At 49.7% G+C, this 15829-nt stretch overlaps 14 protein-coding genes across 14 annotated transcripts; 8 read left to right on the plus strand and 6 right to left on the minus strand.

The window, feature by feature from the left end:
• Positions 1-707: 707 nt before the first annotated feature.
• On the plus strand, positions 708-1307 carry NEMAJ01_1473 (uncharacterized protein; the record flags this gene model as incomplete). Its single annotated transcript, XM_047915311.1, has 1 exon — positions 708-1307. The coding sequence occupies one exon, from the start codon at positions 708-710 to the stop codon at positions 1305-1307; it is 600 nt and encodes a 199-aa protein (XP_047771268.1).
• A 77-nt stretch (positions 1308-1384) lies between these two features.
• On the plus strand, positions 1385-1681 carry NEMAJ01_1435 (uncharacterized protein; the record flags this gene model as incomplete). The annotated part of the gene is made up of 1 exon (XM_047915273.1): positions 1385-1681. One exon carries the CDS (start codon positions 1385-1387, stop codon positions 1679-1681), a length of 297 nt encoding a protein of 98 aa, XP_047771230.1.
• A 252-nt stretch (positions 1682-1933) lies between these two features.
• On the plus strand, positions 1934-2821 carry NEMAJ01_1474 (uncharacterized protein; the record flags this gene model as incomplete). The annotated part of the gene is made up of 1 exon (XM_047915312.1): positions 1934-2821. One exon carries the CDS (start codon positions 1934-1936, stop codon positions 2819-2821), a length of 888 nt encoding a protein of 295 aa, XP_047771269.1.
• A 94-nt stretch (positions 2822-2915) lies between these two features.
• NEMAJ01_1436 (DnaJ-like protein subfamily C member 19) lies at positions 2916-3089 on the minus strand (the record flags this gene model as incomplete). The annotated part of the gene is made up of 1 exon (XM_047915274.1): positions 2916-3089. One exon carries the CDS (start codon positions 3087-3089, stop codon positions 2916-2918), a length of 174 nt encoding a protein of 57 aa, XP_047771231.1.
• Positions 3090-3146: 57 nt separating this feature from the next.
• On the plus strand, positions 3147-3854 carry NEMAJ01_1475 (20S proteasome subunit alpha 1; the record flags this gene model as incomplete). The annotated part of the gene is made up of 1 exon (XM_047915313.1): positions 3147-3854. The coding sequence occupies one exon, from the start codon at positions 3147-3149 to the stop codon at positions 3852-3854; it is 708 nt and encodes a 235-aa protein (XP_047771270.1).
• Positions 3855-3930: 76 nt separating this feature from the next.
• Positions 3931-4185, plus strand: NEMAJ01_1437 (uncharacterized protein; the record flags this gene model as incomplete). Its single annotated transcript, XM_047915275.1, has 1 exon — positions 3931-4185. The coding sequence occupies one exon, from the start codon at positions 3931-3933 to the stop codon at positions 4183-4185; it is 255 nt and encodes an 84-aa protein (XP_047771232.1).
• A 96-nt stretch (positions 4186-4281) lies between these two features.
• NEMAJ01_1476 (uncharacterized protein) lies at positions 4282-4755 on the minus strand (the record flags this gene model as incomplete). Its single annotated transcript, XM_047915314.1, has 1 exon — positions 4282-4755. One exon carries the CDS (start codon positions 4753-4755, stop codon positions 4282-4284), a length of 474 nt encoding a protein of 157 aa, XP_047771271.1.
• A 319-nt stretch (positions 4756-5074) lies between these two features.
• NEMAJ01_1477 (uncharacterized protein) lies at positions 5075-6769 on the minus strand (the record flags this gene model as incomplete). Its single annotated transcript, XM_047915315.1, has 1 exon — positions 5075-6769. The coding sequence occupies one exon, from the start codon at positions 6767-6769 to the stop codon at positions 5075-5077; it is 1695 nt and encodes a 564-aa protein (XP_047771272.1).
• A 599-nt stretch (positions 6770-7368) lies between these two features.
• Positions 7369-9060, plus strand: NEMAJ01_1478 (ATP:ADP antiporter, AAA family; the record flags this gene model as incomplete). Its single annotated transcript, XM_047915316.1, has 1 exon — positions 7369-9060. The coding sequence occupies one exon, from the start codon at positions 7369-7371 to the stop codon at positions 9058-9060; it is 1692 nt and encodes a 563-aa protein (XP_047771273.1).
• Positions 9061-9944: 884 nt separating this feature from the next.
• NEMAJ01_1479 (uncharacterized protein) lies at positions 9945-10970 on the plus strand (the record flags this gene model as incomplete). The annotated part of the gene is made up of 1 exon (XM_047915317.1): positions 9945-10970. One exon carries the CDS (start codon positions 9945-9947, stop codon positions 10968-10970), a length of 1026 nt encoding a protein of 341 aa, XP_047771274.1.
• An 83-nt stretch (positions 10971-11053) lies between these two features.
• Positions 11054-11530, plus strand: NEMAJ01_1480 (uncharacterized protein; the record flags this gene model as incomplete). The annotated part of the gene is made up of 1 exon (XM_047915318.1): positions 11054-11530. The coding sequence occupies one exon, from the start codon at positions 11054-11056 to the stop codon at positions 11528-11530; it is 477 nt and encodes a 158-aa protein (XP_047771275.1).
• Positions 11531-11996: 466 nt separating this feature from the next.
• NEMAJ01_1481 (mitochondrial import inner membrane translocase subunit TIM50) lies at positions 11997-12860 on the minus strand (the record flags this gene model as incomplete). Its single annotated transcript, XM_047915319.1, has 1 exon — positions 11997-12860. One exon carries the CDS (start codon positions 12858-12860, stop codon positions 11997-11999), a length of 864 nt encoding a protein of 287 aa, XP_047771276.1.
• A 109-nt stretch (positions 12861-12969) lies between these two features.
• NEMAJ01_1482 (uncharacterized protein) lies at positions 12970-13341 on the minus strand (the record flags this gene model as incomplete). The annotated part of the gene is made up of 1 exon (XM_047915320.1): positions 12970-13341. The coding sequence occupies one exon, from the start codon at positions 13339-13341 to the stop codon at positions 12970-12972; it is 372 nt and encodes a 123-aa protein (XP_047771277.1).
• Positions 13342-13736: 395 nt separating this feature from the next.
• On the minus strand, positions 13737-15821 carry NEMAJ01_1483 (uncharacterized protein; the record flags this gene model as incomplete). Its single annotated transcript, XM_047915321.1, has 1 exon — positions 13737-15821. One exon carries the CDS (start codon positions 15819-15821, stop codon positions 13737-13739), a length of 2085 nt encoding a protein of 694 aa, XP_047771278.1.
• Between the last annotated feature and the right edge of the window lie 8 nt (positions 15822-15829).

Raw genomic sequence — 15829 nt, forward strand, 5'->3', positions numbered from 1 at the left:
CAGGAAGCACAGCTGCTCTATTGAGCCAAACTCTCTCTTGCTCGCTTCTCTGGCCGTGTTTGGAGGGCGTTCTTGAGTTGCACTCTGTGGATGCTATGCTCTGCGAAAATAAATGTGTATTTTGTGCGTGCTTGCTGTATGGTTTTATTTTTGGGAAGAAGCTTCAGCCAAAACCCGCGCGGATTGGTCTCTTGGCGCACAAGCTCATCACGTGCGCCGGCCTATAGCGTGCAGGAAGAGCACCAGTGAGTGCACAGTCTTTCTCTGCGGAAAAACAGCGCATCTTATTTCCTCGCATGCAAATAGAAGGGCCTTTCCCAGGGCGATGCACAAAAAGAGCGGAGTAAACGCCCCATAGACTCGCTGAAAGTGTGCCAATCGCCAAGAGCAGCCCATATTAAGAGAAACCACAGGAAAGCCCATGCTAAGCGACGCCTTTTTTAGCCATCTTTTGCTGTCCCTTTTAAATGCAGTTACAATACTAATTCTTATTGCGACATAGGTCCTGAATAAAATCATTTAGTTTGCTTGCTTTTTCTTGTGCGCGACCCACCATGGAAGGCCACCATTTTCGGGACTTTCTGCGAACAGCGTGCAGGGCAGCTGGCCCACATGCATGCAGAAGCTAGCACGCCCGCAGAGAGTCTTCCATATAAATCTGCAAGTTTATTAGTCACTTGGTGGCCAATAAATGTGTGGATTTTTTTATGTGCTCCTTTGCCCAAATGATACACAAAATGTGCATGTACAAAGAGAGAAAGCACCTTTTGCCAGCTCACTACAAAAACAGGGCAGGCCAAAAAACCTCCAGATGGTTTTACACAAGAACCCCGTGGGAGTATCAGGTTCTTTTCTGCTTGGACCGTTATGCTCCGGTGTTTGTAAGCATACTGATATTTTCAGGCTATTCGTGGTTTGTGGCTGTCCTAAATTACATGAACACCCTGCAAAACAACGCCGTGATACTTCTGTACGGCTGCGGGCTTGCATACATCGTCCTGTTCCACGAAAAATACAGAGAGGCATCCCCCTCCTGGGAGCGGGGAGTCAAAAGAGCTTTTCTTCTGCAGGCAGTTGGCATAGTTATTGCTCTCGGCATCGCAGCGGTTAGCAGAATAAACCCAGGCTCTTCCTTCACAAAGTATTTTATACTGGAGGAGGCTGTTCTATACGCCGGAATTATACTGTACAGCATAAACTACTCGAACACAATTCTGGTAAAAAGAGCTCTTATTGCGGCAACAGCGCTCTATTCACTAAAGGCAGGCATATCTTTTCAGAAAACTCTTTCCGCTGGAGTTGCATAGCAAGACCCGCAGGCAGCCAACTCTGGCACCAGGCACTTAAAAGAAGAAAACGGGAAAACAAGAAAACGCGCGAGAGGATGAGCGAGGAGGAAATAGCCAGACTTTTTGAAGAGTGCTCCGTGGAGGGAAACCCCGTCCTGGACGAGAGAGAAACCGAGTATTTCTGGCTCAGAACAGGGCTTATTGGGTGGAGCGCAGCGGACGAAGTCAGAAGAAGCACCGCATACCGTGCATATTTAGAGGTAAAAGAGAAGCACCGCACTCTGGCGGACCTAATAGAAAAAACAGACAGAAAAATGCTCTTGCACACCCTGCAGGCAGACATAAAAGAGTGCGAGCTTGAAGAAATAGTAAGACACATTAGAAATAAATAAGTAATAAGATGTAATTGCATGCAGCCGCCAGCAGCAGATGCACGGCCTTTCCCGCATAAAATCCAGAGCCCACGGACTCTGCAGGCAGAGGCGAATTTCTGCGCTTAAATTTTAATTTTATTTTATCCCATGGCGCCTGTGTTTTTCGCTTCGTGTTCATACTTTGGAGTTTCATGCCACAGGAACATTTAATTCTTAATCTCTATGGTGCGTTTCGGGTCGTGTATATGTTGGGGTATTCTTTATTTACTAATGAGAATATGTTTTCTGGCACTTTGCCCGCTTGCATGGTGCCGAGTGGCCATGAAGGTGATAGAAGCCATCCAGGAAAGCAGGAAAAAGTCGAGCATGCCCCTTCTAAAGGTGACCAGCACGATGAACGAAATAGCCAGGGACAGAGCCGAGTCTCTGGCCGAAGCCTCTGAGCTCGTAAACAAAACGGAGTATCTGTGGGACTTGGCGCGCAAGCACGGGTACAAGCCCGTTGCCATGGGGGAGAACATAGGAAAGAGCATAAACAAAGAGATGGACGGAATGGACATTTTTCGGGAGTGGATAAAGTCGGAGACCCACCGAGAAAACATTGTCGCAGCACCGGAGTATACGCACATGGGCGTGTACTATTTGAAGGCCGAGAACAACATATACATATCCGCAGTCTTTGGGCAGGTGAAGGAAGATGCTGTGAAAGAGAAAAAATCCCAGGAAAAGCCCAAAGAAGAAGACACGTCGGGGCTCGCCATAAAAAGCAGCAGGTTTGCTTCTGAGCCGCCCAAGGACCCGCAGCCGCCGGGTAAGGCCCCTTCTGCGCCTGCCCTGGGAAATCCCTCGGAAAAGAGTGCGCCTGCTATGGGGCAGAAGGCGGTTTTAACGCAGGTGGGAAAGAGCGCTAGCTCGTTCGAGCTTGTATACCCAAACGGCATGGACTTAAAGGACGCAATTATGGCAAAGATGCCCGTCCAGCTAGTTCTCCAGGCAAGCGAGGAGGTGAAGGCAAAGGCGCAAGTGCCGCCTGCGGGAAAAGAGGCGCCTTCTGGCACTCCCGCGCAGGCCCCGTCCAATCCCAGCAGAAGTCCTGCACAAAACACTCTTCTGAAGCTAATTATGGTGCAACCAGTAAGAAACAGCAAGACGCCGTAGGTGGGGGGCGGGGAGTGCTCTATATAGGGTCTCTGGCACGCAGTGAAGCAAAATTTCTAGAGTGGAAATTTCCGGTCGGAGCACGTTTTTGCTTTTACTTCACTCTGCTCATGAGCATTTCTCTGGCCTCGTTGATTTTTTGGGAAAGATACTCGCTTCCGCCCAAGTCTGGGTGATTTCTCCGAAGGAGTGCCCTGTAGTTGGTGTCTATTGTGGGCGCAGTAAGGACGTCTACCCCCAAAATGCGCATGGCTTCTTTAATTGTCATTTCCTTGAGAAATCCAGCATTCTTCCATATATTAATACCCATGCTCTATTTTTATTTATGAGCAATGAAAGAATTAACAATGACTTTAGCAAAGAAGGCACTCTTTACCAGGTAGAGTACGCCTTGGAGGCAGCAAAAAAGGGAATGCCGTGCGTTATCGTGGGAACGCCCTCCTGCATAGTCATGGCAGCTTCCAAGCGCCTGCCAGAAAAACTTATGGATCCAGAGTACATTTCCAGCTTCTTTGAGATCCTCCCGGGCGTTGTTGGTGTGGCGAGCGGATACCTGATGGACATACAGATCACAGTTTCAGATGTGAAAAAAGCTGCCATGGATCTGTACCACGACCTGGGAGAAGTGCCCACACCGGATATTATAGCCAGGGAAATGGCAGATAAATTCCAGCTCTACACGCAGGAGAGTTATAAGCGCATTTCAGCAGTGTTTCTGGCAATTGTGGGGTACGAGAAAGAGTGCCCGATGATATACTACACCGACTCGTCGGGCATTCTTCTCCCATACAAAGCCGTGGCCTTCGGAGAGGGCGGGTCGCTCATGATGAAGAAGCTGGAAAAGCTCTACACGCCCGAGCAGACGCAGGAGCAGGCAACAGAAAATGCACTAATTTCGCTTTCAGAGGCCCTGGGCGCTGACTATTTGGCCACAAACGTGGAGCTCGCGGTTTTCACGGCCAAGGAGGGCCTTCGCCGAGCAACCACAGACGAAATTGACGGGTTCTTGGTGGAGATTGCAGAGAAAATATAGCCCGAGTCCGCACCATAAGTACAATAAATATGCATGCGAAGTATTTAGTATCAACAAATCTTGTTTTTCTGTAAAAATGAAGCGAAGCAAGAAAGTCTCCCCCAGCCGCGTGGTTCTCCTAGTAATCACAGTTCTGCTTCTGGGCATGTTTATGTGCAGCATACCAAACCTATTTGTCATTCTGGTGCTAAGCATAACGGCCATATCCCTTGCAATTATTGCTCTGGCCGTGTACAGGGCCATGCTAGTGCCAAATGTCAGCGGAAAAGAGTACACGGAGTACTTGCGGAAGGGCTCAGATAGAATGAGGAAGGTTTTGAACGAACAATAAACGTGTAAAGTGATTTTCGGGCGCAAAGTCCAGAGTCCCTTCTGGGCGGCCCACGGGCCCACGGAAGCAGTGCTTCTTTACACTTGGATCTTTTATTTATTCGGCGATGTACTTGAGACACTCCTCGTGCGGAACATTTCCCTCCGAGTTGAGAATTTGGCAGAAAGAGCACTGCTTCGTGCCTGTGGCTTCGGAGAGAATCTGCGCCTTTTCTACCTTTGCTCTTTTTGTGAGATTCACTCTGCCGCCCTCAACAAGAAGCCATCCCTTCCTGATGAGATCTGCTGTTATGGTGCAGCTCTGAAGGGAGGCAGCGCAGACTCCCCCGCAGTTACTCGCCACATTCGACAGAATGTCCAAGGCAGCAACTTCGTACTCGGTTATTGCAGACTCCGTCTCCTGCGCGCAGCTAATGACAAGAGTTTTTGCGTCGTACCAAGGAGTCAGCTTGTATCCCAGGAGGGCCACCGCCTTCTTTATGCACTCTATTTCCTCCGGCTGCAAAAGTGTTTTGTCGATTTCATTTCTCTCCAACAGCGTGTAAAGTGTCTGTATCCAATGGGCGTCCATTCTTTAAAAATATTTACGGGTTCTTGCATATACGCGGAAAGCGCCTGCAGTAGAAAAGGCCCATCCAAAGCAACACAACCGCGCAAATTCCAGATGCTGTGCATGCCCGCACTGAACAGGCTGCCACTCGCCGCCCACTTGCTCTGCTTTAGCTGAAAATGCGCCGCTGCATAATTCTCTGCGCATTCGCTGCGCTCGAACTGCCCAAATCCCCCGTAAAAGAAGAGCTCTGCAAACTGGATATTTAAGCACGTACGTGCGCGTGTTAAAACAGCTATTTATTTCCAAATGTGCTCTAAGGGCGGAATCTCCGCATTATTTACTGTGCACGCAGACTCTTCCACGCGCGCTCCTGCACCTCGCCCATTCTGAAGGCTTCGTGTATGCTCTCGGGCACCTCCACGAACTGGCGAATTTTTTCGATGGACTTGCAAAGCATCTCCTGCACTTTGTCTCGGGAGATTTCCACGGGCATGCTGTGTATGGTCAAAAGCGTGGCGTCTTTTTTCTCTCTTGGAGGCTGCATTACTTTCTCGAAGATGTACCGGCTCTCCGGAACCAGAATGTTCTCTATCGCAGGCAGCCTGTCCAGACAGAAAAACTTGTTTTCCACGATCTGCCTGTGGACGGATGAATTTACAAGCGCCTGCTTGTACTCCAGCAAAGGCCCGACTTGCGCATACTCCTCCTTCTTTATGAAGCCGAGAAGGCTTGCATTTATAGTCCCCAGCGTGAGCAGCCTGTTTTTTTCGTACTGCTCCTTCAGTGCGGGCTCGTCTTCTCCCAGGAGGATCTGGAGGTCGCTCCAAATGTACGTCATTCCCTCGAGCTGCACTGTCTGCACAGACATGCTTATGTACTCCTGCAGCATTGCGTCATACATGCACAAGTACCTGTACAGAACGCACAGAAGCAGCTGGACTTGGTATGCCGAGTCGTACGCAGTTTTCTTTGCATAGCACAAAACCAGGCTGTCCATGAGGCTCTGCTCTGTTCTATCCGCCAGAAGTGCGCCCACTACGAAGACAAAGTCGCCCACTGAGGCCATGCACTTTCCCAGACTTTCCCCAAAAACAGCAACAGAGTGGTTCTGGTAGTACTCAACTTTCATGCGCGCGCATGCCGGCAGCCCCTCAATAAGCGCCTGCTTTTCGCACTTTGGCAGGCCTTCTATGTGCTTTTTGCACAGGCCTACGCTCCCTCCTGCGAGGATAAAGCGGGAAATGGCGTCTTTTGTGCGCTGGACTTCCATCTGGAACCGCAGGCTGTTTATGCTGTCCTCCCTCTCTCTCACGGAGATGCCCTTTTTCATCGCGTGCTCGTATACTTCCCAGTCGTCAAGAAGGTCCAAAAGGCCGTCCACGCCCTGTCCGACAAACTCGCTAATATCCTCCCCTCCCAGGAGAAGAGCCTTCATGAGAAAGACAAATGAAGTGTCCAGATCCCTTCGAATGTGCGGCCGAAGCACGGAGTACGGCACTTTCTTCCGATAAAGCGCCGTAATAAGAGAGTTTGCGACGGTGACTCTTTTCAGAAGAAGCTGCAAACTCGCTGGGGTTGTGCCCGGGTGCTTTTCTGCCTCCACGAGAAACAGCCCCATTGCAAGCATAGGATGCGTTTTCAGCAAGGAAATGGCACTTTTTCTGCATCCCGCAAGATCCCCCCGGAGCAAAAACACCTCGTATTTCTCGCTCTCCGAGAGGCCTGCAGTCTCCACCTCCTCGACTCTGTCCATAAGTATCAGGCTCTCTTTGAGCATTGCGCTTTCTATTTGGTGCTCCCGGAGAAGTGCAGCGCGCTCTTTCACGCACTTGCAGTAGACCCGCAAGGACTCTGCAATGTGCCCGTCCGTTGCTAGGCTGTACATTTTCATCGTGCAGACCCGGACCAAGTGCACTTCATCTTTCTGCACCTCCTCCTTCTCCAAGCACCGATCAAGAGTGCCGTAGAACGCCCTCCTGTGGGGGCCTGCCAAGTGGTAAGATAGCCTTTCCAGCATGTTCAGTATAGTCATTCTTCAGCGAATTTCGAATTTGCAAAAATATTGTAAGTTTATGCCCCCGCAGGCTTGCCAAGCAAGTGCAGGCATGCGATGATAGTCCGAAATCCGAAAAAGTGCATTTATTTGCGCCCGAAAAATTACGCCTGTATACGAGCCCTCGGGCGCACTCTCGCTTTTTCTTCTCAGATCTTGCTGTGTTTTGGGGCTTTTCCTTTGTTTGCGGGTTGCCATGGCAGCGATTGCAGATCAAAGGAGGCTTCAGATGGCAGACATCTTGTTTCCCGTGCGACGCTGAAAAATGATCTGTACACTTTTTGGCGGAATCGCATCTGCAAATATTATGTCAATATTTTTTTCAAATCCATTTCTGATCTATACTTTAGATTGATATATATTCCCAAATCAGCCATAGTAACCCCGGGGCCTTTTAATATGCCCCAAATCGGCCCCATGATTGCAAATGGCTTCTTGTGATTGGCTAATGTCTGCAGGCATGGAGAAATTGCAAATGTAACCCCTTAATATTGCCAAATCCAGGGGCACAGAGTATCCTATTATTTTCAAATTTTCATGTGAAAATAAATATTTATTTAAAATTTTGTAAAAACCCCATGCAAACAGCAGGACTAACAAACTATTATAGAAACTCCTCTCTACCTACAGAGGAGGCGCACGAGGAGCAAGCCGACCAGTGCAGTAGGTTTTTCAAGGTCTTGAAAGTAGAATATCCAAAGTTCTTCTCTATGGCCTTCCTTTACTTCTGCATTGTGCTGGCATACTCCATACTAAGAGACACAAAAGACGCAGTAGTGATGGATAGAATGTTACCGGCATCTATTCAATATCTTAAGTCAACGCTAGTAATGGCAGCCACTATGGGGTTCGCCATTGTGTTCCAGCTGCTTCTCGCAAAGGGAGCTACGCTGGAAAAGCTCATGTTCGTATTCAACGCTGGATTCGGTATATTCTTCGCAATATACGCCACGCTCCTTCTCCCAAATGTCGAGCACATTGAGCCGTACAAGTTTTGGATTTGCGATATTTTCGCAGACAAGAAAATGTACATTAACGGGTTGGAGGCTCTCCAAGGACTTTTCCTTACCGTTAACTTCTGGACAGGAACGCTTCTGTACATAACGGCAGAACTCTGGGGTAACGTCATGACTTCCGTCATGTTCTTTGCAGTGGCTAACGAAATCTGCCCGTTCAGACAGGCGCTCAGATTCTACCCGCTCTTCATTATCGGAGCTAACTTGGGACTCATCTCGTCTGGGCTGCTTATGCTAGGAAACTACTACATGCTCACAGGGATGCCACAGTACAAGACATGGATTGTAAGCGGATTCATTCTCGCCGTGGCATGCATTTGCGGTATAAACATATTCACGTACAGACACCTTGTCAAGAATATCATACCATACCCCATCTACATCATGGCAGACGCAGGACAGCCGAAGAAGAAGGGCAAGGAAAAGGTCGGAATTATCGACGGGTTCAAGATCATGCTTAAGACCCCAATTGTCTTCCACTTGTCCATCACAGTGCTCGGATATGGAATCTGCACCAACTTGACAGAGGCCGCATTCAAGTCCGCAGTGAGAAGTAAGTCAAAGGCTGACGGTCAGGATGTCATGACTAACTTTGTCTTCACACAGGGAATGCAGCAGATATGCATTGGATGCATTGTTATCTGCATTCTTTTCTCGCCAATCAAGTCGCTCATCCAGAAGAAGGGATGGCTTTCCCTGGGAATGATCACGCCTTTGTGCTCGCTCCTGGCAGCCCTGCCCTTCCTTTCGCTTGTGTGGGCAAACTCGTCTGTAACAGTCACAGGAAAAGACGCCCAGAACCTCCTTAACCGATTTGGAAAGTCCCTTTTCACCTCGATTGGATGGAACTCGCTCACCAAATTGGAGTACAACGTTGGATTCTGCGCTGTTAACATGATTAAGATCTTGAAGTACGCAGCCTTCGACGTGGGTAAGGAGGCTATTGGAGTAAAGATCCCAAAGCAGTACAAAGCCAGGTTTAAGGGAGTGTATGACGGTGTGTGTGGTAAGCTCGGAAAGTCTTTCTCGTCAAACATACAGATAGTTATTTTGGGGTTGTTCAACTTGTCTGATATTAGAACGGCAGCACTGCTGCTTGTGGTAACTGTGCTCGTTGTCGCGTCCGTCTGGAATGCTTCCACCATCTACTTGGGAAGGAAGTACGATGAGGCCGTGCGAGAGGACAGAGACCTTTACATCGGAGAAATTGAGGAGTCTACTAAACAGCTAAAGAGAGACAACACGCTCGTTTAATAAACAACTACGCCTATTTGTTCGTTGCCGCATATGTTTAGCAGGCTGCCCAGCACCTGCACGCCCGAGAGTTGAAAGATCATATTTATACAGTGCTTGTCCGTGCACGGCGTGGCTGGAGGCAGCCCGGCGCGCGCAGGAGCACTCCACGAGAGAAATAAACACATGTTAGGCACACTTTTCATGGTTTTGCGCGCCTGCCAAGTGCCCGGATAGGGCTTTGCTCTCCTCTTTGCGCTGCACACCGCCAGAGGATGCAAATCCCCCAATTGGATTGCGCTGAAGAGAAATGCGCGGAAAGTCTCCATTTGGCTGGATCCGGCACGTGCTCGCTATGCAGAACAAGTTTTCATGCGCAATGGAAAAAGCCTCTTTGCACGATACATTTTCGCAGAAGCGCCTTCATGCGAATTATAGCGTGCTTGCATCGGCCTTGTAGCAGAGTCCGAAACACAAATATTCGTTTTTATTTGTCCTGTTGTGAGTGTCGATGGAGCACGGCAGTTGGTTGGATGAGTGCTTCTGGCTGGACACTGCAATGTGCCCCAGCCGCGTGGGAAGTGCTGGCCCAAGGACCAAAAGGCGCTGCACACGCAGGAAGTCTCGTCTTCGCTGCCCGGGGATATACGCCCAAATGCCTCTGGAGAGCACGCATGCACGAAGGCAGCGGCTTAGAAGGGATGGAGTGGGCTTAGAAGGGAAGAAACCTCTGCAGAATTACAAAGAAAAAAAGTTTCCGTCTTTACAGGGCGTGCAGGAATCCCCGTCCTGTGCGCGCATAAAGCTTTTTTTCGCCCAAAACCCCATAAAAGCCTGCTGCAAAAGCGCGCACTTCGCGGATTTTTGCAGCAGGCCTTTTTTTACTTTCAACTTCATATTTTTTTATGACAATCCGTCCTATTAAGAAGATTAAGCTTCCGCAGGAGTCCGTAGAAAGCTCGGTTGTAGACGACCCCTTTAGCAAGTTAAGCACTGTTCCGGAGCTTCTTGGCATGGCGTATATCCAAGAAGTGGAGGCCAGATACATTTCTGTTATTGAAACAATCATACTCCGAATAAACTCCGATCTCAGCGAGAAAGTGTGGGTGTACGGCCCCAGGAAGATAACCAGCCACATAATATCTGTTATATCGAATGTCACGGGGAAGCCTCTGGAAATTTTGAACAAAAAGTCTGCCTGCGAAAAGGACAGCCTCTACTTCCTGGACATGTCCAGCAGCACAATGAAGTCCGGCCGGTCCATACTGTACAGAATCCTGGAGAAGGGGGCGCCCTCTGGCTCAAAAAAGACCAAGTTTATATTCCAAATCCCCCGGGTGTCCGACATGATGAAGCTAGATAAGAGAATAGTGAGCCGGATGGACGGCGTAAAGGCGTATGTTAAAGAACTCCGCGAAAAAGAGTATTTGAAAATCTTCAGCACCGTCATTGAAATTCTGAAGGCGCGCGTGGAGGAGTACGCAAAAAAAGGCGTGCAGTTTAACTTCCAGAGGATAGAGGAAAAGCTAGAAGAATTCGTGCATTTTGCATACCTTATGGATAACACGTACGAAGGAATGTCTCTGCGGTTTTTCAAGTTTATATACGAGGTGGAAGAGGCCAAGCCGTACGCCCTGCTCAACTCCATCCATCTGATAATACTCTTGTCCGCAACTGTGAAGAGAGTCACGCTCTGCAGCGTCTACGACGAGTTTGAGCGGCGGGTGGCAAACCAGGCGCACCTAAAAAGAACCAGAAAAGACACTGTATTTAGAAGGCTGACCGACCTTATGTCAACAGGCCTAATTGCTCGCGGATACTTCACAAGCGACAGGCAGGAGCTGGAGGCTGAGGTGCTTTCCAGAAATGAAGTTTCTCTTAAAGTCATGCTGGACAGAGTCAAATCTCACTGGGGAAGGCTTTCCTGCTAGACACGCGCTTTCTGTGGGCGCAGGAAAATCTGTTTCGGCGTTGCAGCCGCACATATAGCGAGGCCGTGAAAATATTTTCACGGATGGAAAGTCCACCAAAGCAGACGCTTGCCCACTTTCTGGAAAACAGAAACTTCCCAGCGGGGAAGAAGGCGCAAAAGAAGAGAAAAACCGCAGTGCAGGAAGAGCCCCAGAAGGAAAGTCTTATTATTGTGGACGGACAGGTCGTTATAAGCGGGGGCACGCCAGCAAAGACTCCTGTCATAGAAGACCGCATGAGTGCGTTTTCCTACGGGAGAAGGCCCAGCGCCGGAAGAAGCAGATGGTCGAAGGAGGAGACGATTGTCTTCTACAAGGCTCTCTCTCTCTGCGGGACAGATTTTACTTTGCTTGAAAAAGTGTTCACGGACAAAACGAGAAAGCAGATAAAAAACAAGTTTTCAAACGAGGAGAAGCAGCAGCCGGAGAGAATAAGCCAGGTCCTGTCAGACCCAAAAAAGTTCAAGCGGGAAGACTTGGAGGCTCTTCGGCGGGAGTATACGGAGGTGCACCAGGCATAGAAGCTCCACGGAAGCCCACGCCACTGCGGTGCACGCACGCCCGAGAAGCCTTGCGAAATAAAACACCGTATTTATATATGCACAATTGTAAGATACTTTATATTTCAGCTTTCAGCGCCTGCCAAGCAGAAGCTGTCTTGTACATGGATGCAAAATGTGCGGGTGCTGCACAGCTGAATACTGCGCCCAGCAGGGGAAATGCGCGAATTAAAAATCGGATAGTATCCAAGCAGGCCCCTTTGAGGAAAGTGCGCAGTCTAGAAGGCGACAGAACGCGTATTTTGCTCTCCTGGGCACTTCCGTGGGTGAGAGCGTGTGCACTTCTCTGGACTTGCCCGGATATTTGAAGCTGCATCTTTGCTTTTTCGCAGCATAAACTGCCTGCACACGCCCAGCAGGCAAGTGTGGAAGCCTTGTATTTGCTTGCTTGGGTGCCACCCGGGGGCTCGGCTCTTTCTCTGCAGACTCACTTTTTTGCCACTTTCTCTATTTTCATTTTGTTCTCTATGTAGGCCTTTGCCAGCTCATACTCCTGCAGCCGGGTTCTGTTCAGTGCGTCGATCGTGTCTTTCGCACCGTTTGGGTTCTTAAAGAGAAACAGGCTTCTTTTTGCAGGATGCAGGGTTTTCTGCACCTCTCCATACGCTTTTGCAAAGTCTTTGGCCTTGTACGTTTTCAGAACCTCCCGGAAGTCGCCTGTTTCCAGCTGCTTCAAGTTCAGCAGAAAGTCCAAAAGCCCCATCAAGTCCCCAGACTCGCTCTGGCCGTCCCACTTCCCAAACGACAAAACCTCGTCCGCGAGAGAAGCCCTGCTCCGTATGCGGACTACGCTTCGCACGTCTCGCTGTGTCAGGCCTATGTCTAGCTGGTCTGTGTCTGGAACGTGCATCCTGTACTTTATGCACCCGAACGGGTCTAGAACCGAAAGAACCTCCGCGGAAAGCTCGCTCGGCATGGAAGTCACGCCCACAACTTCGTACTCGTTTGACAGTTGAAAAAGAAAGGCGCCTGCATTCGGCCGCACTTCATACTCGTATCCAAGCATGCGGAATGACCACACTTTATGCACCAAAATGTCGTCTATGTCTATAAACACCGTGGGAAGAGCTGTTTCCTGGGGAGGGAGTGGGCTTCCCTTCCGGTCGCTAAACGCAATGGTTTTCAGCTCTGCGAAAACACGCTTTCCTGGCCTTGTTCTTGCGAGCAGGCCTGCCCCCAGAAGAATCCCCACGCCCAGCGCATATTTGGGGAATTTTCCTGTGCTTCGCATACTTGCTTCGCTGATAGAGGATATAAGCGGAAGCGGCGCAATGTATTTCAGTAAGCTCATAAAAAAAATAATATCGACGCCTTTAACCCGAGCAGCTGAATGGAAATGCCCTGGGCAGACTGAAATAAAATTCAAGAGGGCCTATCACACGCAGGCTTTCTTCTTGCGCCTACTTATCCGTGGGCCATTTCTGCATGCCTGTGTGCAGCATTTTGAAGTACTTTGACTTTCCCAGGGCCATGTTTTTTAGCACTTCTTTCTCCTTCTCCTTCTCCTCAACGTACTCAAACAGCACATTTATGTCTGCCTCTCTGCTCTCCACGTAAGAAACCACCTCCTCAGAAACAAGGAGTTCCCCCTTTATGTTTTTTACAGTTTTCTCGGCGCTTTGCAGCACAGCCTTGTTTATTTGGGGGAGCTCCGTATCTATGTCGTACGTGTGCCTGTAGAGCCCATCCGTTACCTCCTGCATGCTGTTTATAAGCTGTATTATTGAGGCAGTTAGGTCGTCCAGCCTCTTGGTCTTCTCGCTTTCACCCATAAATATTTTATTTGCATGCTTTGCTTAAATGCTCGGCATAAACGAGCTGGATTTACACAAAGCACTCTTTTCGCTTAAATGCGCCGTTCTAGGTTTTGCCGCATCTGGCAAGCACACGGCTTTCCGAGAGGAGAATTTAAGAGCCCAGCCTGCTTTCGGAGTTCGGGTTTTCGTGGACATGCCAGCGAAAAGTTTCAAACTTCCTGGAAAGCGCGCAAGCAGCTCTGCCTTGCGCTGTGTGGGCTTCTGAGGCACGGCCGCGCGGGGATAGAGCCTGCTTCTGCGGTGCTTTTTTTCCATATTTCGGGCTCGATTTTGGGGGCCTTCTGGCACGCCAGAAATGCAAATAAAAGGAGTACATTTTTCTAAAGAGATGGACAATATTTTATTTCACACTACGCTTTTACTCTTTCCCTGAGCCGCAGAATAATTGACTTCTCCTCCTCCGAGGCCTTGACCAGGTCAAATATGCGCTCTACGTCGGAGGCATCGACAAAGACAGCCTCTAGAAGACCCTTCAGGTTTTTGAGTTTTTTCTCCACGCCCGTTTTCAGGCCTTTCAGTGGCCGGTGGATCGAGTCTATGTACTCTAGAATATTCTTCACGTCCTGAATGTGGGTGCGCGTGAATGCGCGCTCTCTTATCTTAGTGTACAGAATTTGGAGGGTTTCCTTTGCAACTGCGCCAAAAATGGGGCTGTCCTCAATGTGGTGAAAAGCCTCGTTCAGAAGAAGCACAGTCTCCTGCGCCTTGGCCTCAACAAGCAGCTCCTCAAACTTTTCCACAAGATACGACATTTCAAACGTGGATATGTTCTTGCTTCTTTCCGACTCGCACGCGTTTAGCTGCACGAGGGCCTTGGAAATAGACTCGCTGTTTGCGGGCGTGCACAGCTTTTTGTAGAAGTTTTTAATGCATATATACGTGTTCAGATGCATGGCCGTGCCCAAGTAGGGAACATACTTTCGGCCAAAAACAGCGTCCAGCAGAGCAGTAAACCCCCCCTGCTGGGACTTATACAGCGTGTCCAGCACTTTACTGCTGTACCCCAGCCGCCCACTGCGCAACGAGGTTTTGCTGCACACCGCCGTGTACCTGAACACAGCCTCAATTGGGTTCTTCAAAGACGTAATGACCTCTCCGTTTAGCCGGTATTTCAGCACGCTCTTCCCCGAGACAACTGCCTTCACCAGCCCGTTTACCACCACGTGTATGGCCTCGGCCTCTTTCTTGAGCAGCTCGTCTTCTGGCACGCTCAGCACCGAGAATGTCTGCATTCGGTCCTTTATGCAGGGCACTATCGAGCACAGCCTGCCCCTAAGCAGAGCCATGTGCGAAAACACTGTTTCCACCGCAATAAGATACTCCAGCGGGTCGTCAGACCCCTCGATTGCCTCCAAAACAGGCGCAAACGAGCTTTCCAGAAGCTTCTTGATCAGCACAAATATCTCGTTTGCGTCAAAAGCCTCTGCGCTCACGCTGTTTTTGTGCAGGTACTGGTTGCCAACTATCAGGTCTTTTATAAGGTATGCTGCATTTTCCATGCGCTCCTGCACCTTTGCCAAGTGCCGCACCATCTCTTGCAGGGCGTTCTCTTTCAGGAGGTCCAGCTCCGTTAGAATGGGCGCGCTGTAAGAAGGCGCGTTCTGCGTGCTCACAAGATGCTCAATCGGATACGCATGCATCCCCAGAACGCGGCACAAAGCAGCTGCCTTCTTCGCCATTTCCATGTTCTCGCTCTGCACGGCCTCTTTGTACGTAGACTTTGCAAGGCGTGCAAGCTTCCTTTTGTACCCCTCCAGCCGGCCTAGAAGACTCCGCGTCAAGACCCTGCCCCCGCCTGGCGCACTTTCCAGCACAGGCCCTCGCCCCTCAGGCACAGACCCACTCGCAATCACCGAATTCGGCACTCCCCCAGCACTCGCAGGCTCCCCCGAAGAGCTTCCCTCGACAGGCCCGGAAGGAGCAACCAGAGAAACAGCGGAGGAAATAGCCTCTGGAATGGAGGAAGCCAGCCCCCCCAAAAAGCTCTCGCCCTCCACGAGGTTTTCGTCCTGCCCAGCCTCTTGTATCACCAACTGCACAAATTCAGCTATTTCCACGAGGTCTGAAGGGGTCTGGGCATCCCTAAGCAGAGACCCATTTTCAGCAGACGCCAAGTACTCCGTATACCTTTCTCTTTTTAAGAGCCGGTCTCTTTCAGAAAATATTTTTGTAAACTCAAGGCTGTACGGAGACATCTCAATAGAGGACAGGGCATTGCTTAGCTCTTCTATTTGCGATTTTCCAGAGAAGTGCACCTTCTGCTCTCTAAGCTCTTCCTCCTTGTAGGATAGAGCCTCTTTTATCTTTTCAAGCTCTGCAATCACAACATCACAGACACCTGCCCCCTTGTGCCTGCACTCTTCGTAGACCTCTTCCAGCAGCTCCTTCACGTCAAAGGCTTCTTCCTTGAATCTGTCCACACTGAAGCAATTCATGCGTAAAT

This window comes from Nematocida major (genome assembly GCF_021653875.1).
Source record: "Nematocida major strain JUm2507 chromosome Unknown 2406, whole genome shotgun sequence".
In the NCBI taxonomy this organism is placed as follows: Eukaryota; Fungi; Microsporidia; genus Nematocida; species Nematocida major.